The sequence below is a fragment of the Acinonyx jubatus genome, chromosome D2 (assembly GCF_027475565.1).
Source record: "Acinonyx jubatus isolate Ajub_Pintada_27869175 chromosome D2, VMU_Ajub_asm_v1.0, whole genome shotgun sequence".
Classification (NCBI taxonomy): Eukaryota; Metazoa; Chordata; class Mammalia; order Carnivora; family Felidae; genus Acinonyx; species Acinonyx jubatus.
The window spans coordinates 30,619,425-30,647,146 of record NC_069393.1 but is presented as its reverse complement, the minus strand read 5'-3'; the positions used below and the strand labels follow the sequence as shown (position 1 = coordinate 30,647,146).

Genomic DNA, 27,722 nt, shown 5'->3' with positions numbered 1-27,722 from the left:
CATGCAAATAACTGAAGTTATATGGGAAGATGTTAAGGAGAGATTATGAAAAAGCAAGGCCAAGAAAAAGGCAATTAAGACTCACAACTCAAGAAAGGTTTCAAACAGCTGACTCTTGCTTACCCAGGCTGTAGCTGGTGGCTATCAAATCCGGCCTCCATCATCACTTCTGTCACTGCCAGGTCTAGTGAAAAGTGGCTCGTTGCTACCAAGAACCCACAGGGAAGGCATAAGGGTTCAGAGTAAGTAGCAGGAGTAAGCATTCAAACAGCAACTCTTGGATGGGCCAGGTTCCCTAACCAAGCATATCCTGGCCTCTTATTCTCTAGGGTTTACCCAGAGCAACTAGGTGCTCAGGAAACCAAGTCATTTAGCAGAAAACTGTAGCAAAGACAACATTCCTTGGCTTGATTCTGACAAAGTCCAAATGGAATTGAGAAACTGGGTTACCTGAAGGACAGCCTCCAAGACCCGAATAACCCTTTGGAAAGACTGCTCACTTCTTATTTGTAACGGAACAAGGTGTCCAGTGGTTACATGTGCAGAGCTATTCTGACAGGTTCCACCAACTCCCAAATCAAATGCGGGCCTCGAAGCCAGTGCCCAGCTGGCTGGGGCCCACCTCAGAGGGCTCAATCCATCATTAAGGTATCAGCAGAAGTAATGATGAAGATGACAGAAAACACAAGGCAGGGCCCAGGTCCTGGGGAGCTAAAGACCTAAGTTCTAGAACTCCTTAAAACCGGTATGACCACCACTCTTGGAGAAGCCACCTGCAAAGGTGCTCTCGCCCAGGGCTACGGCCCTGAGTATCAGCGGCCACACACAACCGTTTCACCACAAGGGGGCGATGTCCCACCAGCAGCCCATTCTAGAACTGCCCCAGCCCGACCCCCTCCCCCTGGATCAACCACCTGCATCCAAATCATTGAATACAACCATCCACATTAGTTAAGATTTGGGACATTTAATTAATTGCTTTTTAAGATATTATTGCTGCAGTTAGGAAGGGAGCACTGAGATGGGAAGAAGGAGGTTAAATACAGAAAAGATTTAGAAGAGGCAAGTACCATTTTCCAAGTATAAAACTGGTAATATTAAAAGTGACACGGCAGTATATTCACGCGAGTACTTAATGTAGAAACAAGACAGTACGGTTTCTGCAGAGGCCAATGTGACATCTGCTAGCAACATGACATCATGAAGACTTCTGCCCACCTCTGCCAGACTAGGTGTTACTATGTGCACAGATACACAGAGAATGGAAAGCCCACAAGTGTTGAGTCAAACTAAGGCTCATGATCATAAAGTGGCTACAGTAGGTCCCTTTAAAAAATGCCACTGCCCCCGGGGCAGCAGTGCTGTCACGGAAGAGGGGGGCCTGCAGACACTGGAAGCAACAGCTTGCTCTGTAGGGCATGTGCTTCTCCAGTTTAGCAGCTAACAGACCACAGTGGTGCCTGCTGGGTGGTTTGTCCAGCGCCACGAATGCACCGGAGACCCAAGAGACAGTTCACACAGAGCTCCTCTCTTGGGGGGGTGCCCACCAGTTCGGTAAATGGAGGGAACGTGACCCCCGGGTCCAAAGGATCCTAGCCTCTCCCTCTAACACACACACACACACACACACACACACACACACGCCCCAACCTCTCCTGGAACCCACAATGGACAGGAGGAACACATACCACACCAGCCCTGCAGTGACACAGCCAGCTAATCACAGTTATTGTGGAGGAAGTACAGTGCTAAAGGCCTGGGGGCGGGGGAAGTCTGGTCGTCTTGGCTCTCCTGGCCAGCATTCCCAGTGAGGGAGGCCAGAGGATACCAGCCTCAAGAGGCTGAATGGTTCAGGAGTCCCTGAGAAGGGTAATGGAACAGAGGAGATTTTCTCCTGACTCATCCTAAAGTACTCCCCTACCCAAACAAAAATCTCAAAGACTGCTGCACCTCCCCCAGGGCCTGGGTCAGGAATAGCCCACCACTGCTCACTGTGAGGAAAAAGGCACACAATATGTCGTCTTCAGAGGAAGACAGTGGTTCCACCTAGATCAGGGCCCCATGCAAGGGAGAAGGGGGTAGGAAGTGGGTGCAGGGTTTGGTCCTGTCCCTGCACCACCCTGAGCAACTAGTCTTAGGAAGGAATCCCAGGCCCTAGGCCGCAACTGACGGTTGCCGTCATGCTTTCCTATCCTAACAAGTTTGTCTCATTCTAGCCAGGGCTGAGAAGTGTCCAGTACCTGAGGCTAAACTGCCATAGTACCTTTGCGAGATGAATATAGGGAAAGAGGCAGGACGAACACACTAATGGGGAGAAAATTTTCCTTGCCGTGGGGGCTCTCTCTCACACCCTACTGGCACCCACCTAGGGTAAGTCAAGGCAACTCGTGAAGGTGCTCTGAGCTGTTCCTTCAAGTGAACATACTCCTACATGATGGCTTACAACGGTGGGGGGTGGGGAGGGGAGGACCACCAACTCTGGCGACAGAGATGTGACTCTGGGCACTCATCCTGCTCTGACACTCAGAGACGCAGGGAAAGGGCCCTGGTTTCCGATCATCACCAGCCTGGGAGAGGGTACAGGTGTGCTCCGAACACTGCCAATTCAGACAGGCAGCACGAGGGCCGGAAAGTCCTGGGTTCTCTAGAAACCACGTTCTCTTCTTAATCCAGGGGAACAATAGCAAACCAATGAGAGCATGACTTCAAACACGTATCTCCAAAGACGGCAGCAACCAAGTAACAGACCAGGGACTGGAGCACGAAAGAGGGCCGTTCCAGAGCCTGCCTTGATAGACTGAGCAGATCTGCTTGGCCACTCCAATCCTGCAAACCAGGAACAGCGGCCTGTCCAGCTGTGTCCTGGAAAAATAAAGTGAGGTGTGCTAAAAGCGACTCTAAGAGGGACGACTCACCTACTCAAAGAGGAGGGCCGAGAAGGCCGCGTGCTTAGAGGACACCTAACACCACCCGGGGAGACGCGTGTCACACGGATGCTTCCGAGCTGCCTCGCCCATCTGCCTGAGAGAACAAAGAAAACCCTCTCGTATCGCATAAACCATACCCCAGCCTCCCTAAGGAATCAGGACAGGTCGGAGCTGTCACACAATGATGAAGTGAAGTGGAAAGCTAGAAGGTTAGAGAAGGAAATGGCTAAAACGATTCCTAGGGTAACATTTGAGAGCAAGGGCAAAATAATTAGGTAATGGACTCCTTTGGGATCTCCACATTCAAAACCACAAAAGGATGATAGGAGGAACAAGAATCCTGAGGATCAAGCCGTCTCGTGGTCCATCTCGTCGTGATCTACGGAGCAAGACCAGATGTTCGAACTGTGCACGACCTGTTCCACACCCCCAGAACCTTCTGAAGGCCAGGAGCCCCTCGGGGCAACGAAGGGTCCAGACTCAGTGGGGTTTCGAAGAACCGTTCATCTGGCTGCTCGGAGTTACAGCGTCAGTGCTGAAAAGGCTGTCCAAGAAGACTGAGGTCAATTCTGCCACCAGGTTCCTGTCGACGGTCGTCTGGGCCATGCCGTAGATCGCACCCTACAAATCCAGTCAGAGATCATTACTGGCAATGAGGGGGACAGGGATGGAGATGAAGCTGTGGCTCTGATCTCCCCCTCCTCCCATCCCTGACTTCCATGTCCCTCTTCTCCCCACTCCATGCCCACCCAGACAGTTTTTCACAGGTACTTGCCAGTCTGCCTTTCTGCCCAAAGGAACCAGCCTATGGGATTTGCTGTAGAAAATTCCAGAAAAGTCAGGCTGTTGCCTTTCCTGTGTCAAAACTTTCTTTTCAAAGGGACAGGACCACCACCTGCCTTTGTATGGCACTTTTAAATTTATAAGGTGCTTTCTACATAGCATACTTCATTTGAGACCAAACACCTTGGACACGGGTGAGGCAGAGATTATCAGCTTGGAGTAATAAGGTTTGTGGAGACATAACAGAGGCAGGAACAGACTCGAGGTCACTTGGTTCTTCCAACCCCCCCAGGATACCTAAACTTCCACAGGAAGAAAAAAATCCCAAGTGTCCCTACCATTCCTGTGGTCTTTGCTTTAGGATTCTTCATGATCTGAGTGACAGACTCCCGGATGTCCTTTAGGAACTGTATGGCTACTCGCTTCCGAGTGTGTACCAGCGTGATGCAGAAATGAATACTACGGGAGAAGACAGACACAGACAGAGATGAACCTCGGGGGAAAAAAGTTCTAAAATAAAGCAGCCCCCCACACAGGAATTTATCGCTTGCTTCTTCATGTGATTTGTGACGAGTGTTCCCAGTCCTGGGAATCAGGGAGATCAAATACATGGGCTGTTGAGCATGGGCTGACACGAGGGCTTCATGCCTCAGCATGATTGAGAACATCCTGACAGAATGAATACAGCTGCCTGCTCTGTCCCACCCCTCCCCTCCAAAACGGTCAACTGCTAGGCTTTGAGCCACGTGACCACCAAGGGGATGCTTTCATCTTAGATGATACACCTTCATGGGGACAGGGCCACAGGGCTGGGGTCTTGAAGGACTTCAAGGCAAAGAAGCAACTCTAACTCCCCCTGGAGGGAGACTGAGGAACAGAGGGATAGTGAAGAGGAATAAACTGAGTCCACACAGGACTGGCAATGGCACCACGAAGTCAAAGGGATCGGGGTACATAGAAGACACAGGAGAGACCTCTGCCGTTGGGGTGGAGTGTTTATTTATTTATAAGCATCATGGAAGGTTAGATTACAAAGGCATATTAAAGGAGAGAGCAGCAGACCTGAACAATTAGAGGCCCTAAGGGAGGTTTTGAGGGAAGCAGTCAGTTTGTAGGCACCATGTGATAGCGGTGCACAAGACGGGTAGAGAGAGCACAGCCTAGAAAGACGGCAGGGGCGGTGGGGAGGCGTCTCATGACCGGCCACTGGTCTCAAGAGGCTGCCACCTAATTTTGCTAGTTTTAAAACTAACCGTCTTGTTCTGGATACAGAGTAATTCCAGATGGCAAGACGCAATCCTACAGCTACTACAGTTGCCACTGCGGTGCCTGGCCTCATAGCCGATCTCTACGCTTCGGGTCACCTTGCCACCCGAGTTCTTTGGGAGCCACGGCGCGCAGGAAGGGAAGAGGCTCCTCCAGCTTACCTGGGTGGGAACTGCAGGTGGTTCAGGTTCCATCCCTTGGCAGTCATCAGGTTAAACAGTCGGTAAATGTCAAAATCTCGGGAGCCCAGAGCTATGACTGACAACTGAGGATTCCCAAAAACAAAGATGCCTTTGATATTTTCCAGCCTGAAAACAAAAAGGAACAGAAAGGAAGTTCAGCCACATACACTCCTCGGGCCATGACCTCTCTAATCATTCCATGTCTCCCCTATAACACAATCTAATCTTTTAGGGCCTCAGCTCTCTCACCTTCTAAAATCAGGTGGCTAGACTGAGAGCAGTGGTCCCCAAACATTACAAGTATTCAAAGGCCCAAATCCCACCAAGCTCCAATGAGTCAGAATCATCGGCTCTTACCCTATCTGCCCAACTCCCAAATTCTGATATGCCTGAGAGGCATCTGAGGCATAAAAGATGCACGTTAAGGGGAGCCTGGGTGGTTCAGTCAGTTGAGTGTCCGATAGCTCAGGTGATGATCTCGGGCCTCGTGGGTTCGAGCCCCACGTCAGGCTCTGTGCTGATAGCTCGGAGCCTGGAGCCTACTTTGGATTCTGTCTCCCTCTCTCTGCCCCTCCCCCACTCGCATTTTTTTTCTCTCAACAATAAGTAAACATTTAAAAAATTAAAAAAAAAAAATGCACAGTAAAAAAAAAAAAAAAAAAAATCCTGGCAAAATCATCCATCTCCACAGTTTAAAGTCCTACATGTCATGCCTGATGCATGAAATAGTACAGCAGCTCTCAACACACAGGTCTACCAGCTGGGTATATGCAGGCTTCTTCCAAATGAGACAGGCCTAACTGGCCACTTTCATTCACCTTTAGGACTCTGCAAAAGCCTCCCCAGCCCGGGTGAGCCACAGAGACAGGCGGGTAATATGTGCACAGGTAAGTCAGCCAGCACGCAGCCTAGTTCCAGCCTTAGCTCAGCCCTGGATTTCCTCACTTGCCCCGCCCCCTTTCATTCCGCCTCATCCCCAATTCTTTTCCTACACTAGCGATTCTCCACGTGTGATTCCTAGACTGGCAGCTTCAGTTCCCACTGGGAACCTCCTAGAGACGCACACCCTCAGACTCCCTTTCCAGATCTACTGAATGAGAATTCTGCATTTTAAACACATCCTCCGTATGGTTAGGACACATGCTCAAGTTCGCACTGAACTGTCTATCAGCCCTTGGTAAGAGCTGCCGGTTGCTGACACGTCCTTTGAGACAGGATGGCTCAAGACGAAGCCTGGATCTGACCCTCCAAGTCACAGCAGAGCAAGGGAACTTATCCTCTCGGGCCAGCACCACACTCCTGAGCTGCTGTCCTAAAGCCCCGGTCTCCAGAGGACGGTAAACGGGCTGGGAGTACGGGTGCTTGGCCAGGCAGACGCCTCGAACCTACGAGCAGACAAAGCAAGAGACGAGGCAGAATCCCGATCTTGCACACATACTCTGACTTGAGGAAGCGAGTGGTTTTGATGATCTGTTTGGTAGCTTCAACATAGCCACTCTCACCGAAGTACATCAAGGCAGCCCAACAGGCCGCACTAATGCCTCCAGGCCGTGAGCCCGCGATGGTCGGGGAAGCGTAGATACCACCCTGCCAATCGGTAGCAACGAAGAACTGATGGCTCCTGTACTTCTTGTCACTGTACAACACCACGGACGAGCCTTTGGGGGCATAGCCATACTGAGGGGGAGAAGCACAGGTGAGTCCACGGTTCTGCCGGGCACGCCTGCCCCACAAACTCAGCCCGCAAACCTCTCTCTCACGCGCCCGCTTCTCTCTGCTTCCCGCCCACGTGAAACATTCAAAGTCAGGGGGCGCCCGGGTGGCTCAGTCGGGTGAGCGTCCGACTGCAGCTCAGGCCACGATCTCACGGTTCGGGAGCCCAAGCCCCGCCGTGGGCTCGCCGCTGTCAGCGCAAAGCCCACGTCGCAGCCTCTGTCTCCCTCTCTCTCTGCTCTCACCCTCTCTCTCAAAAATAAATAAACTTAAACAATTAAAAAAAAGAATTCAAAGTCAGGAGGTTAAAGGCTGGAGGGAACTCTCTTTGAGGGGAGAAGGGTGGAATTCGTGTCACTCGGAACAACTCAAATCACGAGCTGACTCCCTTCCCGTTATTTTCATTAGTATTATACTTCCTTTTAAAAAAATCACAGTGCTCAGAATCCAGAAGCTACTTGATGCAGCTGAAAAATAAACTGTGTGCTTGGTTTCCTTACAGAAAATGTGCCCTCCTAACGAACTGTCCCTGCAGCTCACGTGGAGCTAAGTTCACTCCCTGACAGACACTGGGAGAGATGGTAAGGAAGGGGGCACAGGGGTTGCTGGGGGCCGAGGTGAAATCGGATCAGATCCTGACGGAAGATCCGTACACGTTATTTAGAGTCTGAGAACCAGGTCCCCACTACACTGGAAATTAAAAAGCACTCTGCCAGTGCAGCCAAGACAGAGCACGCATCCCGAGGCCGCTATTCCGTCTCCACATCTGGATGCTGTTTAAAAGCGTTCCTGACCAACCTACACTTGGTCTCGGTCCCCCAGGGGCAGCAGCATCCGAACATTCCCAAGCACCTAAGCTCTTCCCTTTTTCCACAGGACTCTCCCGTTAGCCCGCACCGGTCGCTCAGAGCAGGAGCCCCAGCAGCGCGGAGCTACAGCACTAATATACACCCTCTTAGGAGTTCTACCATCGACCTCACCCCAAAGGATCCGAAAGCTTCAGGGAACTTTGTTCTGTGGGCCACATGCCTAGGTGCCAGCATGTCCCAGTCACATGCCGTCAGCGGGCACAGAAATTCTCTTAGCCACATGCCGCCAAGATAATGGGTCTCTTTTCGCTATTACTTGTCACCTGAACCAGCTACCCTGGTGAGAGCAAAGAGCCGGATTTAATTTTACATTTCTGGCAGACGCTAACGCTCTAACCAATTTATTTTGTTGATAGTAGTCGAAATAATCAAATGGCTACTTTAACATTCGGTCCTTCCCCGCCTCACCTTGTGGGTATCAGCTGAAATGCTGGTCACGCCTTTCACCCGGAAATCAAACGGCTGCTCCAGCGGGTATCCTGCTTTCTCCATAAAGACGATGAGGAAGCCCCCCAGACAAGCGTCTACATGAAGAGGTATTTTGTATCTGACAGCCAGCTAGTTCCAAAAGAGACCGCAAGAGAATTTCATTTATAGCCATCTAACAAAAACTTTGTAAGACACAGGTGGAAAGGTGTGCTGTAATCCCAAGGCCGTTATGCACGATGGCTTTCATGTTTTAAAAAACTGGCTAGTTTTGACATTCCTAATAAAGCTCATCTTCCAAATGTATTTAGCCTTCAAAATAATTCATCTGAAATGTAGCATTTTATATCTAAATACTGCAGGGCCCCAAACGCAATGCAAAGCCGAACAGGACACAAGCAGCGCTCTGATTTAGGGGGGAAAGGTGCTGCTTTAGTAACGGCGGGGTGGGGAGCCTGTGGGACACCGCCCCCTGCGAGGCACACCCTTAACAAGCAGCCCATCTCCCGGCTGAATGGAAACAGCGGCGCTCTTTCAGAGTATCCAGAGTATCCAGCTTCAACAAAGGCTCTACCTTGTGTCATCCCTCCCCCACAGCAGAGGCTCCGAAGGGAGCTGGAAGGCTTCCTCTGGGGCTCCTGGGATTTGTGCACAAATCTGAACTCGCACTTGCTTCCTTGCCGAGTCCCGCACCATTAGATTCTATCATAAAATCTCAACCTGACCACCTAGCAAGCGGCCCATTTCTCCCGCGTACCTTGGCCACTTCAGGGACAGGATCTAGGATACCGTGAGGAAACTGGGGGGCAGAACAGACGAGCATGGCAGTGTTCCTGGAGATGGCTCTCCTCATCGCCTAGGGGTTAAAGTTGAAAGGAAAATGAGAAGCCACGTCAACATTACTCTCCTCTGTCGCTATTGGCTCAGGCTCTGCGCTCCTCCAGCGCCGCTGCCTCCACCTCTCCAACCCGAGAGAAGACCGCCCCTGCCATGGGGGCAGCACAGAAAACCAGGCCAGAGGGGTCCATCTGGGAAAAACAGTCTGAGGCCACAATACAGCAAATCACTGTGGGAGGAAACAGCATCAGGCGAAGATGCCGCGGAGCATGTCCCGGCCCCACTTACTAGCGCTGAAACCGGAGGTAAACTACTTAACCGCCCCGGTCTGTTTCCTCACCTGTGCACTGCAAAAATACTAACAGCTTCTACAACTTCCCTGGGCTGTCATAAAGCTCAGATGCAATTTGTATAGCACTCTAGAAACTAGAAAGTTCTCCACAAAGGCAAGGCATAAAAATAAAGGACTACAATTCAGTCTTAAAAAAAGAAAGCCTGCCATTTATGACAACAGGGATGAATCTGGAAGGCATACTGCTAAGCAGGCCAGGAACAGAAAGATAAATACTGCATGATCTCACATACACGGCAGGTACAGCAGTCAATCTCAGAAGCAGAGTGGAATGCTGCTTGCTGGGGGTTGGGGGATGAGGGGCACCGAGTTTCAGTGATGTCTAACAGCAAGTTCTGGACGGCTAGTGGATGGCCATGTGACCACGAAACAACAATACTGCACTGTATGCTTGAAATCAGCTGGAGGTCGAAGAGGGAGTCTTAAGTATGCCAACCAAGGAGGAAAAAAAAAAAGAAAGAAAACAGTAACTATTTGAGGAGATGGGTATGTTCAATAGTATGACTGTGGGGATTATTTTGCAGTGTATACACATCTCAAAACATCAAGCTGGCACCTTCAATATATTTTTTATTTGTCAACTCATTAATTTGTCAGTTCATAAATCAGTAAAGATGGCAGGCAGAAATAACGCCAGTGCTAATAACTTGGGTAGTTTGGTTCTGAATAAATATTGTTACTATTCTGTTGGCAAGGATACCGACTCAGGCCAATAAAAACCACAAGAAGAGTCTGGGGGCAGGTGAGTCCGTGCTCATGGTACAAAGACAAAGGGGAAAGTGATGTTGCTGAAGCAAAATCAAGGTCTGCGAAGTCTCAAGTCAGGGACTAGATAGATCATCTTGCTATCAGACCTCTGAATTTATGAAAACACTCAATCACCACTGCCAGCAGCAGCTCGTCGGCTCTGGCCGCTACAGTCCAAGGCCTCTGGAGCCCATGTGTGCACGACGTTGGAAAAAGTCAGCCGGTCGGGTACATTCCTGCACCTCACAGTCCCCAGCAGGAAATGGCCCTTCAGGGGAACTCACCCGAACATCCACCTCCATCATTTTGTTCAGTGGAACCCGTATAATCTTCATCCCAAAATAATTGGCTGCTTTGTCAAATGCAGCATGGGCACTCTGGGGGGCCACACTAAATGATAGAGAAGAGGAAAATAATGAAATTCAGATAAAAGCAGGGTTCAAGAGAGAGCCTCATTAGCAGCTCATCTAAATCCCCAAGAGCAAACTTCTAATTATTTTTCTCACCTTTTTACAAGTGTTTATGTTGTTTTTCTTTTTAACCACAAATAAAAAGAGGTCAAATGATTTTCTATAGAAAATTTCTCCCTATGATTTAGCAAATCCTAAGCATAAATGAGGGCTGACAGGTAAAAGACGAGGGATTGGGAATTTGGATCAGACCAGCATCAGGCAGAGCCTTTTTGTGTTGGCCATCCAAAGTCGGGAGACCCTGGTGGGAACATGCTGCCTGACACAATACACAGCCAAGCAGGAACCCAAGACCGCTTGGCTGGGGTGTTCTACTAAGTCAGTGGTTCCTTCCACCTCTGAAAGCCCACAGCCTGTGAGAAACGAAAATTCCCATTGTTCCTGTAAACTTGGAAGCAGCATTTCAAATAGCACTGAAATGGGGGGCGCCTGGCTGGCTCCATTGGTAGAGTATGTGACTCTTGATCTCAGGGTCATGAGTTCAAGCCCCACGCTGGGCACAGAGCTCACTTAAAAAAAAAAAAAGACAAATAGCACTGAAAAGGAGACTGAGCCATGGTTATGTATTTGCTTTCAGACTTCTCTCAATTACTACACTCTCAAAATCAATCTGTTCCCCTTAAGGAAGGAAAGTCTCGATTACTGAGTAAGTACCAGGCACTAAGATTTATGTGTGAGAAAGATGGCACCGTGATTTATTCTCTCAGGCATGAGATCACCTGCAACAAAACCCTTAGTGACATTTGCAGGAAAACAGTAACCCAGAGGATGCAGTATAAACACACTGGATAAGGAGAGGGTCTAGAGAAAAAAATGCAGCCAAATATCAAAATTATGCCCATGGGGTGCCATTATGGATGAATCTCAAAAAAATTTTTTAAAGTTTTCCTCCCAAAAAACAGCCCTCAGGCTGAAATCTTCTCAGGAAGCACCCCGAGGCAGCCTATTATATTTAAGTAACTTTCACTGAACTAGGTAATTAGAGTTTTCCTTAGGCTCCAGATTACTTATAATAAAATCACAGAATTCAAAGATGTAGTCCCGTCCCTCTGTCACTTTTAGAAAAAGGATCTCATTCTTGCTATCGGTATATGCCGTGTACAAACTTGCAAGCTGGGAAAGGGAATGACCTTTAAAATTAACTGGCTGATCCACCCAGGACGTTGCAGAATTTGAAGGGATGAGGGTCAAGGGCAAAGGAAAGGAAGAATGAGGACTGGAACTGCCAGAGGAAGAGGGAAGAGAAGAAGCAGAAAATAGATGGTCAGGCTGTTTGCAACAGCGGTACTCCAAACAGATAATCTAAAGGCCACACATACATACATTTCTGGAGTTCTGATGCCATTCGCAAAGGCCAGGTCCCGGTAAGCTTTGCAGGCCATCAGTATGCTTTCTGTCCCCCCAGAGGTCACCTGTAATAAAGAAGAGACGACATCCATGGAGTGGAGTGAGGGACAACGATCAGCAAGCACATCGATGCCACCTTGATCTTGATGGTGGTCTGATGCAGAAGCAGATAAGGTCTCGAATGCATTCTGCAGAGCAGACACTGCTATGTCTTCCGGAAGGAAATCTGGCTTTATCAGCTAAGCCCAATCTTGGTTCCCAACACTCAGAGGGCCTGTCATGAGCCCGATCTCCCTCACTGGACTACAAACTCATGAAGGTGGGGACCGATCTGCTCGTGACAATATTCTGAGCACTTAGCCTAACAGCTGACACCTAATACAACCTCAACTAACACTTTTCAAAGCCTGATGTGACTCTCATAAACCATGACCAACACAGGCATGTCATACCCATCAGGCTATCTTCTTAGATAGCATCTAAGAATGAATCATTTCAAAACAAACAAACAAACAAATAAAAATCAAACAAAAAGCCACAGCACTGAGCTAGGTGGTTATTTTCTTAGACTTCTCATCTCCGAAGATTCATACAAGCTTAGATAACTTCCTCATTGTACAGCTGAGAAGCCCCGAAGACTAAAATAATTCACCCAATGCCATCCATTAGCATCTGTTGCTGAGAAGTCAAACTTTCTACATTTGTTCATTTAGTACAGCTTAACAGGAGATGGAATAAGAGACGGCGATTTCTGAAATTTCCTAAAGTAACCACATATAGGACAAAAATACCATTGGCTACAAAATCCCAGTGGTCAGCAGTTACATGGAAGATTAGCTGAGAGAAGTCAGTCACATTTTGATTTAGGAAGTCTTCGTGAAACATGTGACCATCACCCACAAGTTAATGCACTGAACTTGGGCAAGGGAGACCGGTTTACAAATCCCGGCACTTCTGTGCTGGAGACCATGAAAATGCTTACAGAGGAGGTCAGCTCTGCAAACCAGCAGCACGTCCTGTGGTCTAGCATAAGACCTCAGAATGTCACATGAGGAGCCAAACCAGCTGTGAAGAAAGTCAGGAAAGGACCAGCAACGTCCAAGTCTCCAGTGCGTCAGTCTCTTACTAAGGTCCCGTGATGACCTAAGCAAAAGTATTTCCAAACCCCTAGTCACCCAGCGCACACACCCTATTTTTAGTCCAATAACAAATCAAATCAACATCATTATTTGTTGGGCAAACAACAGTGCACTTTGACTGTAAAGGCAGGAATATCTACATTCTACTTCTGATTTTTATTGCTGATCCCCCAATTTCTATGTTTATTTATTTTTGTTTAATTTTTATTCGGTAGGCTCCATGCCCAACATGGGGCTTGAACTCACAACCCTGAGATCAAGAGTAGCATGCTCTTCCAACTGAGCCAGTCAGGCACTCCAATTCTGCGTTTAACTATGCTGCTAATCTCCCACTGCCCTGTGTGCCCAAAGAAAAAAATGGAAATTTAATCGTGAAGTGAGAAAAGCCTCAATAACTACTTGTAATGTTAGTCAACTTCTTCCAACGTTATAAAAACTCTCGCTGTTAATATGTAAGTACATCAGAGAACAAGAGTAGAACATGGCCTACTTGGAGAATTTTCTTTCAGATGCTGTTTGTAGCCAAAGGCATTTGCACAAGCCAAGACTGTTCTCCGTGGCAACAGAATTTCTTTTAGTATACGAGATAACCTCTCATCCGTTCTGAGGCAAATGAAGTTAATAAAAGGAAAAACAGCTTAAGTTGAAGAACAAAGAACAAAAAGAGCTAAGATCTTAGTTGGGAGCATGCTACAGACAGCCCAGCCATGAGGCTCTGTCGTCTTCTTTCTCATCTCTGAACCCCGAACTGTTTTCACCAAAAGCAGCAGAGACAGAGACATGGGAGAGAGAGAGAGAGACAGAGAGATGTGAGAGACAGAGATGTGAGAGACAGAGAGATGTGAGAGAGAGACAGAGAGATATAAGAGACAGAGAGATATAAGAGAGAGACAGAAATAGAGAAGGGTGAGAGAAACAGAGGAACTGAAATAATCCCAGAGGTAATTAGTTCTCTTACAAAATTTTATGTAATAGAAAAGACTGGAGATCTCAGACTCCATCCTTCTCCTGATCCCTGACACAGCCACTAAAAAAGATCAAAATGGAAGAGGCATGGTTTAACTGTAGCAATGCAAAAACAAAACACAAAACAAAAACAAAAACCAGGGCTGGACTTCTGGATTAAGATGGAAGGCTGAAACCGCTCCACAACTACCTTCTCTCCCCCAGGACCTAGAAGAAGGAAGAAAAGAAGAAGCAGAAACCTGCAGTAACAATCACCAAATAAAGAAACGGATACTCGGAAGCAATATACTTCAAATAGTGGCAAGGAAAAAGGAGAAGTTTCTAAAGTATAGCAGACAGCAGAATACAGTTCCTAATCCCCCCTCCAGGCCCTGAAAATTGTCCTGTGGGCCAGCAAAATCCTGAGAATTCTCATTAAAGCCCCCAAATCTTCAGAGAAACAATGGAGGGGGTGTCCTTATCTTCAGATCAGTGAGTGGTAGCCTTGGCGGCTAAGGAGAAACCAGCAAAATGAGAAGAGAATGTGGGGACCGACCCCTGAAGTCAGGGCTTCAGGGATATAGAACAGGTTAAAGAAACAATCAAAGCCCAAGGGTGTTATTCTCTTCCAACTAGGCAGAGTGAACTCTAAGAGATAACTCTTAACAAAATCTCAGAAGAGACCCACTGAACCCAACAGAGGTGCAACAAAGCGGCTCTTAACCAAATGCTCTCACATGAGAGATCGGCCACCATGCAGCAGAACAAACTCGAATGTTCTGAGGAGCATGAGCCATGATGAAAGAAAATGGCACGGGAACCATGCAAATATTCAAAAAGAAAAAAAAAAAAAAAAAGCAGCACGCAAAACAAAAGCCAAACTCAAAAAATGGTAACAGCCTAAAGAGAGGGGAAATCCACACACCTGTTGGTCGCTATAGGACAATACGATAAGAACGTGGATTCAAAAAAAAAAAAAAGAACGTGGGTTCAAGAGAACAAGCGCTGAACGACTGGACACCAAAAACAAGATCATGAGACCACAGACCCCAAAGCACAAAGTACCAAACGATCCCAACACAGAATTCAGGCATAGGAAACAGAATACGCCCTGCCGAGAACAAAAACAATGACTTGGAGGAAAGGTTGAGGCAAGTGTAGCGAACCAGATTAGCAAAAGACAGACTGAAAGACGGACGCCGCTCCGCACATGGAGAGCTGCGTCCTCCTGGCTAGACACGGGGAACCAAACGGGGTTCCAACAAGAAACACAGGGACGGTCGCAAATCTGGGAAATCCTATTCTCCAAGGAAGAGCTGAGCAGCCTAGGGCAAAGCGGGGAAGAGCAAATCCAGAGGGAAAGAGGCTGCGAGGTGCGCACGGTCACGTGGGAAAACAACCACCCCGGAACCCCATCTCCGGCAACACTGACCGTATAGCTGGGCCTCCCGCGAGAGACGACCAAAAGCCTGAGGAAACAGTAACAGTTTTTTACACCCGCCACTGAGCTAACACGAAGGAGTAAACTGAACCTGGACAAAGCGACATCGAGAATCCTACAGATACGGGAGGGCCAGAGCCGGCCTCGGCCGTGAGGGCTGCTGCCACCCCCGGACACCAAACTCCCGTTGGGACAACTGACAGGAGATCAACTCAGGGCCTGCCCCCGGTAAGGACTCTGACAGCACACGGCTGAAGACCTGGGACCCGCACCCACATTCTCAGGGGAACAAGAAATACCCCAGTGGTGCAGAAGAGGGCAGCAAGAAAACTGCTTTCTCAGCTCTGACGGGCAGGTGAAGAAAAACAAAGAACTCTCAGGAACGGATAACAAGACCGCTTGCACATGAGTCTGTGTTGTGAACTCACGCCACCGCCGTAGCACGAAACTGCAAGCTGAGCATCGGACGCAGATCGCTTCCCAGCGACTCCCCGGCATCTGGCAGGAGCTGCTCCACATCTTCTCTGCCAGACCTTCATTTCCATCTAGGCCTCAAAGATAGGTTCCCGGGAAGACGAGTGGCTCACAGTTGAAACAACAACAAAGTCACAAATAAGACAACACAAGACAACATGAGTGAAACCGGCAGAGACAGGTTGAGGCTCAGAAGTGGTGGAATTAGACACAGAATAGAAAATAATCACGTGCAATATATTTAAAGAAACAAAATATACGCCAAGCAAAGGAATGATAAAGAACTGCCACGCAGGGGTGCCTAGCTGGCTCAGTGCGTAGAGCATGTGACGCTTGACCTCAGGGTTGGGAGTTCAAGACCCACATCGGGCACAGAGCTAACTTTAAAAATTAATTCATTGATCAATTACTTGAATCAATGAAAGCTCTGTAATTATCTCCTGGCTCCGACGATTATCATCTCACAGCCCATCCTCCCTCTACCCACAACACCCCAGCCACTGCTGCTACGGAGAACATCGCTGCTCTAACGGCTACGCCTGTCCAAGTTCCCCATGTCTCTTGGCTAATTAACCACCTGTCGGATGTGTGTCAGCCCTTCCCACTCTAGCCTCATGGCTCTCAACCTCTTCTGTGCCTTCTATTTGTCTCTCTGGATTTTATTCTGGCTGAGTTTTTATCTGTCTTGTTCCGTAAGTTTGACTCACGAACCACGTGAGTATTTTACAGAGCTCTAAATGAGACCGGGCTCTTTGGACAAGTGGCTGAATCAGGGTCTGGAAGCATGCAAGGTCAACCTGGAATATTTCATCAAATAAAAGTATTTTCTCAAAAAAAGGGAAAAAGAAAGGAAGCTTTCAAAGACTACATGAGTCACACAAAAGGACCCAAGAGCCAAAACTAAGAGGCTCCCACTGGTCAAAATGGGCCAATTTGAGCATTAATCGGAGCAGCAGCTCCAATGGACTGAAGCAAATTACTCTACAATGTTCCACCGCACTATTGACAGCCACTGGTTACTGCCAGTTTGCAGCTACCATGGACAGTGCTGCTGTGAGTATACATCCATCCCGACACACACATGTACCAGTTTTCCTAGGGTACGCCCTGAGTAGTGACATTTCAGGGTCATGAGATACGTGTATCCTTGACTTGACCAGACAAGGCCAAACTATGTTCTGGTTGCTTCACTGGTGGCCTCTTAGAAGTCCACAGAGTCTGTGGCACAGGAGAATACCCACATACTCTAAGTATACTGGCCTCTCCCACCATGCCACCTGTTCATATAAATGCCATAAAGGAACCCATTGCTGGATTATGGTTGGCTCAGTTTTTAACAGCTTTGGAATTCTGGGGGGGAATGAATGCCAGGAATACCATTCTGTTAGATACAGAATATACGAATGTGTTGATTTTTCATGGTGCCAACATAAAGTAAAACAACTACTGCTTATTGGAAAAAACAAAAAACTATAAAATGTTCTTGCCTTTGGACAGGCCCTTCAATAGTTAAATTTGCAGAGGGGTGCCTGGGTGGCTCAGTCGGTTAAGCGACCGACTTCGGCTCAGGTCATGATCTCACGATCCGTGAGTTCGAGCCCCGTGTCGGGCTCTGTGCTGACAGCTCAGAGACTGGAGCCCGTTTCGGACTCTGTGTCTCCCTCTCTCTCTGCCCCTCCCCTGTTCATGCTCTGTCTCTGTCTCAAAAATAAATAAATGTTAAAAAAAAAAAAAATTTTTTAATAAAAAAAAATAGTTAAATTTGCAGATATTATAATGATTATAAAAGTATCTGATAGGCTTAGTGCCTCTAGGTTACCACTACAGCATGCTGAGTTAAATTTAACTACCCTGCATAAGCAGAGATTGAGAGACCTGAGTTTCTTCTAGAGAAAGCAAGTATCAGTCTGCAGTAACAAATCTAAACAGAAGTTTATCAATCACAGTTTAGGAAAATTAACAAACATCTACTAGAAAGAACAGCTGAAACAAAAAATCCTTACATGTGTCTTTAAATATAATAACTTCCCCTTCCTTTATTCCTAAACCAACTAAAAGAGATTTATAGCAAAATAATAAACTTCCAGCTCGAGTAAAATGAGAAGTATATCAAAAACACTATGATGGCTTGACAAAATTATATAGACCAATGGGTAGGCAGTGGGTGTGTCAGTGGATGGAGGAAAGAGGGAGGGAGAGAAAGAAAAGAATAGACAGAGCAGATGTGCAAAACATTTACATTTAGTGAATCCACGGTGTTTTCTAAACTGTTATAGGAACTCATATAAAGTTTAAAATTTTTCAAAAGAAAAACCTGAAAAGAAAAAAAAAAACTTTAAAAATGTACAATAAGGGGTGCCTGGGTGGCTCAGTCGGTTAACTGTCTGACTTTGGCTCAGGTCATGATCTCACAGTTTGTGAGTTCAGTCCCCTCATCGGGCTCTGTGTTGCCAGCTCGGAGCCTGGAGCCTGCTTTGGATTCTGTGTCTCCCTCTCTCTCTGCCCCTTCCCTGCTCGCACTCTGTCTCTCTCTCTTTCTCAAAAATAAACATGAAAAAAATTTTTTTTTAAATGTACAATAAAATGTCGATGCTCTAAAAACTGTAAAAGTTGGGGCACCTGGGTGTCTCGGTGAGTTAAGCTCCTGACTCTTGGTTTCGGCTCAGGTCACGATCTCACAGATTGTGAGATCGAGCCCACGTGGGGCTCTGTGCTGACAGTGTGAAGCCAGCTTGGGAATTCTCTCCCTCCCTCTCTCTCTCTGCCCCTCCCCTGCTCCTGCTCTCTTTCTCTCTCAAAATAAATAAACTTAAAAACAAAGTTTTTTTTAATTGCAAAAGTTAACATTTTTACATTGCTGTTAATCTGGATCTTCCTACAATAATCACATATTATCTGTGTAATAAAATGTTTTCAACAAACTCTTCTATTTTAAGCTAACAATATAAGATAGTTGGAGGCCCCTGCATATACTTACACATCCACAGGAATCCGGTCCCCCATTGAACAGGGAACAAGCTATTCTTACAATCTCTGCCTCGATCTTTCGCAGTCCTGGGAAGATATCTGGATGCAATGGATTACTCCACGCAAAATTTCCGTAAGCCTGCAAAGAAATGCAAGCAGATATGAAGTATGATAAATACACCGCATGGGACAAAGAACCATGCACTACACAAAAGTTTCTAAGTATCAGGCACAACACTAGAAACCGGAAAAACAGTAAGATGTGTTCTCCAACATAAAGAAGATCAACATATAGTGGAGGAAACAGACATGCAATAAATTATTTTACAGCATGGTGAGAAAGGAAGCGTAGATGTGGTTAAAATCACATACTAAAACACCAAACAGGGGCGCCAGGGTGGCTCAGTCGGTTAAGCGGCCGACTTTGGCTCAGGTCATGATCTCACGATTCGTGAGTTCGAGCCCCACGTCGGGCTCTGTGCTGACAGCTCAGAGCCTGAAGCCTGTTTCAGATTCTGTGTCTCTCTCTCTCTGCCCCTGCCCTATTCACGCTCTGTCTCTCTCTGTCTCAAAAATAAATAAACGTTAAAAAAAAAATTAATTAAAAAAAATAAATAAAAAATAAAGTAAAACACCAAACAGACCCATTTTGCAATCTTAGCTTTGCCTGTTACCTCTAGTTGTGTAATCTTAGGTCAAATAACCTCTCTGAGGCTGTTTCCTCATATGCTCAAGGGGATAATTATGGTCCCTACCTGCTAGGGTTCTAGCGATGAGTAAATAACATAACACGCATGCAAAGCACTTAGTAGGGCATCCAGCACAAACCAGCTATTGTGGTCAGTGCAGTACCAGAAGCATGCAAGCGATGGAAGGGGCCCTAAGGAGGGAATAACAAACATCCCCAGGGGTCTGAGGTGTCTGTAGAGTGGAATCACTAGGAATGTGACAGATCAATAGGAATTCATCATTTAGAACAGGCAGAGTGAAGGGGAGGAAAACATGGTATGAGTGAGCTATGTGCCGCGAAGAGAAAAGGTGAAAGTGTAAGTTTACGTGGGAAAGTAACAAAGTGGTTAAAAATACAGGTAGGAGGCTGGCTCCTGACAGGGTTTACATCTTCTGCTACAAAAGCAGCTTGGGTTTTATCCTGTAGGTAGTGGGAAGCCACTGAAAGGTTTTTTTTTTTTCCTGGTTTTGTTTTTGTTTTGTTTGTTTTGGGGAGAGGGAGGAAGGGAGAGAAAGAGAGAGAGAGAGAGAAAATCCCGAGTAGGCTCCACACTCAGCGTGGAGCCCAAAGTAGGGCTTGGTCTCATGGTGGTGAGATCATGACCTGAGCCAAAACCAAGAGTCAGACACTTAATTGACTGAGCCACGCAGGTACCTCGCCACTGAAAGATTTTTAAGCAAAGAATAAGATCAGAGCACTATGTCAAGACATAGCAGAGCAAAACCTGTAATATTTAGTAAGGTATGAGCAGTTGCATAGTTATTATAATCAAACACAAAGACCTTAGAGACTATAAGGCCCATGCCAATTTTACATGACAAAGTAGGGTTTAAGAAATAAACTTGATTAGAAAAGGAAGAAACTATAGGCAACTCTAAAGTCAACAGAAAACAAGAATTATCTGAATTATGAGTGAGCCTACTGCTCAGTCTCAGATCATCTGATTTGAGATGTGGGAAGTATAGGAAATGATGACCAAATTTCTGTTCCTCATCCCTTCTTAGCAAACAAAATATGTCTAGTCATTAATAACCTCAAATGATGGGGGACTACCTTCCCTAGTAATCTGCCTTCTACACAGGGCATGTATAAAGCCTAAAAACATAGGTCATATTGTACTTTTTTACAGACTGAAGAGATCTCTAACAGTACGATTCATATTCACCTATGTGTGGGTAAAGAGAGACTCTCTGAAGTTATTTTTAACAATACGCTTTCCTTAAGTAATTTTTTTAATGTTTATTTATTTTTCAGAGAGAGAGAGAGAGAGTAAGCGCATGAGCAGGGGAGGGGCAGAGAGAGAGGCAGACACAGAATCCGAAGCAGGCTCCAGGCTCTGAGCTGTCAGCACAGAGCCCCAACGCAAGGCTCAAACCCACAAACCATGAGATCATAACCCGAGCGGAAGTCGGATGCTTAGCCAACTGAGCCACCCAGGCGCCCCTACGTAATATTTTATTTTAATTACCCAGCTAAGGAGACAAACTGACTGGCACTCACCTTCACGAGGAGTTCGGTGAGCTCTTCCTCCCCACTGTACACAGCTCCGGACGCCTTCCCTTCTTGCCAGAAGACATCTGTAGAGAAAGTTAAGACCAGTGAGTCAGTAAACAGGAACTTTTGGGAAGACACTTAGGTTCTTTTTTTTTATTAAAAAAATTTTTTTTTTTTTAGTATTTATTTTTGACAGAGAGAGACAGAGCACAAGCGGGGTAGGGGCAGAGAGAGAGGGAGACACAGAATCTGAAGCAGGCTCCAGGCTCTGAACAAGAGGTCAGCACAGAGCCCGACGCGGGGCTTGAACTCACAGACCGCGAGATCATGACCTGAGCCGAAGTCCGATGCTCAACCGACTGAGCCACCCAGGCGCCCCTACACTCAAGTTCTAATAAGGAAGAAATAAGAAGTTAACCCCACTGGTACAAAAGAAACCCCAAAGTCTGAGTGGAAACTCAAAGGTGTTCTTATAAATCAAGAAAAAGCATTCCAATAAAGAGCTATCGCAGCAAAATAAAGATGAAAGGTCTTCCGTTACTATCAACAACAGTGTGAAAAGATATTCACAGCACCCAGGTATAATACAGATAGTCAAGGGGCGCCTGGGTGGCTCGGTCGGTTGAGCATCTGACTATGGCCCAGGTCATGATATCAGTTTGTGGGTTCGAGTCCTGCATCCAGCTCTATGCTGACAGCTCAGAGTGTGGAACCTGCTTCGAGTTCTGTGTCTCCCTTCTCTTTGCCCCTCCCCTTGTGCATGCTCTCTCTCAAAAATAAACAAACATTAAAAAAATATATAGTGCAACGAAGATGCTGTCATCATCCCCAACTATCCTCTAAAGGAGAAAAATTTTCCTTTACTTCTACTCATTTTCTGGTCTCTGTATGACTAACTTGACTTTTTTCTGCAAGAGGTTCCTTCTTCTCTCCCTTCCTACCCAAAGAAGTGTGAGGAGCGTTACGAGCAGAGTTGGCAGAAAGTATGAACTGGCAGTACACTCTCATCAGAGTTGGAGTCCGGGAACTGAATCCCTGACCAGACAAACCATGATGATGCGTGTACCATCGGTCCCTGGTCTCAGTGTCCCCTCCTTCGCACGAGCCTGGAACCCACTCCCCCGACAATTAGCCACATCCTTCTAGCAACACATGTAGTAGCACTCAGCATCAGGAACGCGGTCAACACTGGGATCAAGCTCAGAAGAAAGGTTCCTGACCAGAACGTGAGGTCTAACTTTCCACTTCCTGTCTGACGTGCTTCTCCAAAGGCAGTCTACCTTGTTATCAACAAATCTGCCGGCGTGGCTATCCCAAGTCCTTTCGCTACAGGACGGCTGTGCCCTACTGAAAGTGCACAGTGAGAAGGCAATTACAGAGACGCACGGACTGAAAACTGTAGCCACGGGCTCTATCAAGCCAAGATCTTCAGCTCCAACAAGAGAGAAGACTGAGCAGTGAACGTCCTCACTCTCAGCTCATCTGCCAAACTCTGGCTTGCTGCCAGTGTGACTTTCCCTCTTCCTTAAAGGACACTGGACTGACTGTATCATGCATGTCTTCAGATTAGAGGCCACCAGCCTTCCGAAAATAGGATACATGGTTTCATTTCCTGTCATTTTACCTGTGCTACAGAATATGGCAATGGACAATGAGTTAAAAATGGAAAGGAAGGAAATATAGTGGCAGCAATCTGCCCTCATAATCATGGAAACTTTTAATACAAAGGTCTCAGAGTGCCGATCCCTGCTTTCCATCACCTATAAATCCTGGACTGCATCTAATTTTATACAATCTGATGTCAAAAACTCAACATGTCAAGTAGAAAATTTTAAGTGTGTTTGTTGAAATGCAATGTGGTATCCTGGACACTAGAGGAAAAGCTGGTGAAACAGGAACAGAATTTGCAGTTTAGTTAACTACTGTTTTAACCAGTGTTAATGTGGTTAGTTTAGGCGTTAACATCAGGAGAAGCAGGGTGAGGGGCGTATGGGAAATCTCTGTATGTATGACATTTTTGCAAGTTCTCTTTAAATCTAAAATGATGACAAACCAGAAAGCTTATTTTTTAAAATATTTGTAATATGATCTTAATCTGCAACAAACATGTATTTGTATCCATAAGTTAACATTTATTGAGTACTTACTATATGCCAGTTATTATACATTTACCTGTATCATCCTGTTTGATCTCTATGATTATTCAAGTAAGTTCTATTATCATGATCCCTACTGTAGAAAGACAGAGACTGAGACACAGGTCAAGTAACTCACCCAAGATCTGGCCTAACCAGAGTGGGAATCCAGGCTGACTCCGTGGGCTACACTCTTAAACATTGAGCTACTCGGTATACTCATCCTTCCCTTATACACTCATGCATGTACCTGTATGTGTACGTGTGTTTGTGTTACACAAAAACACTGACACCTCTGACTTACATGTGGATCTCATCTGTGTTTATCTTGGATGATAGAATTAGAGTCACTTTTTATTTTCTTTTGTGCCTTTGTGCAGATTTCACAATTTCTATAATGAATCCGTATTTCATTTTCATTGTTTTTTTAAAAGACAAATGTACCTATTTTATTCAGGCTTACCAAAGGAAATGGGACTAAGTTCCACTGTCTCAGGAGACTGTTTTGCTTTATGGATGAAGGATGAATTTACATATAATTTTTTAAAAAAAGAAATTCAGGGGCACCTGGGTGGCTCAGTCAGTTGAGTGTCTGACTCCGGCTCAGGTCATGATCTCGCGGTCTGTGAGTTCGAGCCCCGCATCAGGCTCTGCGCTGACAGCTCAGAGCCTAGAGCCTGGAGCCTGCTTTGGATTCTGTGTCTCCCTCTCTCTCTGCCCTCCCCCACTCACGCTCTGTCTCTCTCTCTCTCTCTCTCTCTCTCTGTCAAAAAAAATAAATAAATAAACTTTAAAAAAAAAAAAAAAAAAAAGAAAGAAAGAAATTCAGCCTCTGACACGGGATGGGCTCTCACGAGCATCTAAGTTCCAAGGGTGAACTGTTCTTAACCTGTACAATCATGAAACGATGACCAGACCAGCCACGTTAAGGAAGTCAACAACTCGCATTTGCCGAGAATCATACCCATAGAGCTGTATTCCTTGAGTTTCTCCAGAACCGCCGACGAGCTCAGACCTTGAACGGGCAGGGCTTTCACATATTCTTTGTCCACTTTCAGGAACGACATATTCTTGCTAATATCATCCTTGGTCTTGTTCAAGTTATCTTGGATCTCCAAAGGTAAGAGAGAAAGTTAACACGGAGATGGAAGCATACAGTGTGGTGAGCAGAGACCAAGTCAGCCGCTCAAGGCCGGGCATGACATGAGCGTGCAAAACGGGGACGACGGCATCTTGTTCTTAACAAGATGTGGTGACACTCTGACTACCTGCTGTTTTCTGGAATGTCTCTTAGAAGACTAAACGTCATCTTTCTCTCTGAAAGTCAAAGATGCATCCAATTCCCCACACCTTTCCTCTGCCGTGCTCACCTCACCACTGCTTTACGTGGTGAGCGCGTAAACGTGAACGCTTCGCGTTTGCCAGGGTCGGCACCTCTCTGAGAGCAATACTTGGACCTTATTCCTGTCCTGGCAACAGCTACAATGTGTGTGCTAAAGAAACAGAGGTAGAGTCACAAACAGCCACCAGAAAATAAGCCAAGCGGTAAGAGGGATCCTAGTACTCGAGGGGGTGATGAGCTCCTTGAACAGACAGACACACACGGGGCACACCCAGAACCCGGGGGCCCTCCACAGCTTCTCACGTGCGTGCACAAGACATCCCTGGTAGAATGCCAGGGGGACTGCGCTCTACCTCCCCAGGTTGTCCACCGCCTGTCCTGTTTGGCCCTCAAGGGTTAGGAGGGGCTGGGGTCCTTTCTGCTACAGTTCATCAACTATGGCTATTTTCTCTTCATCCTCACCGCAACAGCCTGTGAACTACTTTGTTGAACTACTATGGGCCAGGGATACGCAGTGGACAAAATAAGGGAGGCAGTACAAGTGAAAATAACTCCTGTTCTCATGAGGCTTATCTTTAGCAGCAGAGACCGAAAATGAAGGTCACGTAGTGAAAAGTGCTGGGGGAGTGCTGAGGGGTGGGGAGGAGAAATAGGGTTCAAAAAAACAAAACAAAACAGAGCAGGGGCCGCTATCTGTGCTAAGAGACTGTCGGGTGCTAGATCTGGAAAAAGGGCTACATGTCACAATTTGTGTGTGTGACAGCGAGAAGGTTTCAGCAACACACTGGTGAAAGTGTCAGGCCCACGATCTGACTGCAAACATTTAGATTTTCCCATCTGTAGCCTCGGATGATTCCAACACAAGAGCACCTCCTTAGACGTGGCCCCCAGTGAAACCACAGGGAAAGCCGCACCTTTGAAACACGACTGCGACCGCCTCGCGAGCAAGCGCCGGCAGACAGCAGAGGCCACACTCTCGGGCACGTGATGGACGCAAGGCGTGTGATGGAAGCGAAAATATTTTTAAAGATGTACATGAAGAATTATGCCGCATAAATGGAGAGCGTGCAACAGGAGCAAACTATGAAAGCTGGGCGTTGGGGGCGCTTGGGCGGCTCAGTCGGTTCTGTGTCTGACTCTTGATTTCAGCTCAGGTCATGATCTCACAGCTCGTGAGTTCGAGCCCTGAGTCGGGCTCTTGTGCTGACAGTGTGGAGCCTGCCTGAGATTCTGTCTCCCTCTCTCTCTGCCCCTCCCCTACTTGTGTTTTCTCTCTCTAAATAAATAAATAAACATTAAAAAAAAAAAGCTGAGTTTCCACGCACAGACTATGCTGTTGTAATAAGAGAGACAAAAAATGATAGAGTTATATTAGAAAGCACCCCCCCCCCAATTACTGCCTCAGAACCTCTATTACATTTTAATTTCTTCACAACATTTATTTCAAGATGAAATTCTTGGGGTGCCTAGCTGGCTCAGTTGGTTAAGCATCTGACTCTTGGTTTCGGCTCAGGTCGTAATGTCGAGGTTTCGTGAGCTCGAGTCCTGTGTTGGGCTCTGTGCTGACAGCATCGAGCCTGCCTGGGATCCTCTGTCTGTCTGTCTCTCTCTCTCTCTGCGCCTCCCCCACTTGCACTGTCTCTTTCAAAATAAATAAACTTTTTAAAAAAATGAAATTCTTATGTGTTTACCTATTTTCTGATTTTCCTACAAAAATATAAGCTCCACAGAGCAAGGACTTGGTCTTGTTCCCCTCTATATCCCCAGCATCCAGAGTAGTATCTGACAGAGCATGTGCTCACTAATTGTATGTTCAGTAAGTGAATTTACGGGAATGAATGACACAAGGATACACACGTCACTCAAAACAAAGAACTTTTGCCTCTGAGCCTCAAAATCTGGTTCTAAAAAACGAAAGGTGATTATATGGGTTTTAAGTGCCTTCCAATTGTTATTTTATGAATTTAATAATAGTGTCTGGAATTTATTTGTCTCAAAATCTGAAATTGAAGGAGAAATGTGTGAAGAAAAAGAGCAGAAAAATCCAGGGAGTGAGAAGGGAAAATGCTAGTATCCTTCGAGATCCAGTCCACCCTGCCCCTATCCCTTAACTCTAGCAAGACTCAAGGAGATTTCCTTTTAGGGCTTACGGCGATTTGGAGTCAAATAAAAGCCTATCCACTCCCATTCCCCTTTTCTACCTCCAATAACTACTTCTACTTCCCCTATAGGAAATGCACCTGAAAATAAATACACAGTTATGGGAGAGTTAGCACAGGGGTCTGAATGAATTTTGGTCAAACATTAAAGATGACTGACATCTTTTCTGTTTGGTCAGGAGAGGGGAAAAGGGAAAGGAAGCTTGAAGGAAAGCTGAGGGGCAGGCAGGACCCTGGGAGAGATGACGACATTAGGGACTCATGTGCCTTCTTCCGAGCATGCCCAGGGCCTGCACTGTTATCTTCTTCTGTGATAAGGAGCCTGAGGGAAGGGTACAGAGGTGACAGTCTTTATCCTCAGCGTGGGTGAGGGGAGAGAGGACACAGTGAAGGGAACATACTATATCGCAGACAGGTACAAAGAGCAAGAGAACAGTGCTAAGTTTCTAACCCTGTCAGCAAATTACAGCCCAAATCTGACCCCGGCCTGTTTCGTCAAGATAGTTTCACTGGAACACAGCCAAGCTCATCCCTTTACCCATCACCCTGTGCTGCTTTCCTGCTGCAGGGGCGGACTTGAAGAGTTCGGAAAGACACGGGATGGCCTGCGAAGTCTAGACCTCTCCTATCTATCTAGTCCTTTACGGAGAAAGTCTGCCAACCCTGGTCTAAACCAAGTAAGCACCCAACCCCAGATATATACCTAAAGTCAGCACGGCCAGATATTGCTCTAAAGCCACTTCTGCCAGGTTTTCTAATTTCAAGTTCTTCCTTAACAGACATGGCCTTTCTCCTTTGGTCAAATATGCTCGAGAAAGGGTTAAGTCGGATTTCTGAACCTTGGCACTTCTGACATCTGGAGCAGATAATTTTCTGTGGGGGACTGTAGGATATTTAGCAGCACCCCCGGCCACTATCCACTACATGCCAATAGCATGCCCCTCCAGCTGTGATAACCAGAAAGGTCTTCAAACATT

The 27,722-nt window shown here is 46.6% G+C and overlaps 1 protein-coding gene across 2 annotated transcripts in view; it reads right to left on the bottom strand.

The window, feature by feature from the left end:
- Positions 1-947: 947 nt before the first annotated feature.
- The window catches only part of SGPL1 (sphingosine-1-phosphate lyase 1), a 58,697-nt gene continuing 31,922 nt past the window's right edge, over positions 948-27,722 (bottom strand). The window contains exons 5-15 of one of the 2 annotated variants that reach the window (XM_027062190.2): positions 24,209-24,356; positions 21,116-21,192; positions 18,896-19,024; positions 11,896-11,984; positions 10,387-10,492; positions 8,924-9,022; positions 8,149-8,298; positions 6,597-6,835; positions 5,138-5,284; positions 4,049-4,169; positions 948-3,548 (exon numbers count right to left, since the gene is read on the bottom strand). In XM_027062190.2, the coding sequence (XP_026917991.1) occupies positions 3,408-3,548; positions 4,049-4,169; positions 5,138-5,284; positions 6,597-6,835; positions 8,149-8,298; positions 8,924-9,022; positions 10,387-10,492; positions 11,896-11,984; positions 18,896-19,024; positions 21,116-21,192; positions 24,209-24,356 (1,446 nt within the window). In that variant the 3' untranslated portion in view covers positions 948-3,407. Of the gene's footprint in view, positions 3,549-4,048; positions 4,170-5,137; positions 5,285-6,596; positions 6,836-8,148; positions 8,299-8,923; positions 9,023-10,386; positions 10,493-11,895; positions 11,985-18,895; positions 19,025-21,115; positions 21,193-24,133; positions 24,357-27,722 lie in introns of both variants that reach the window. The other variant, XM_053207670.1, reaches the window with a different exon arrangement.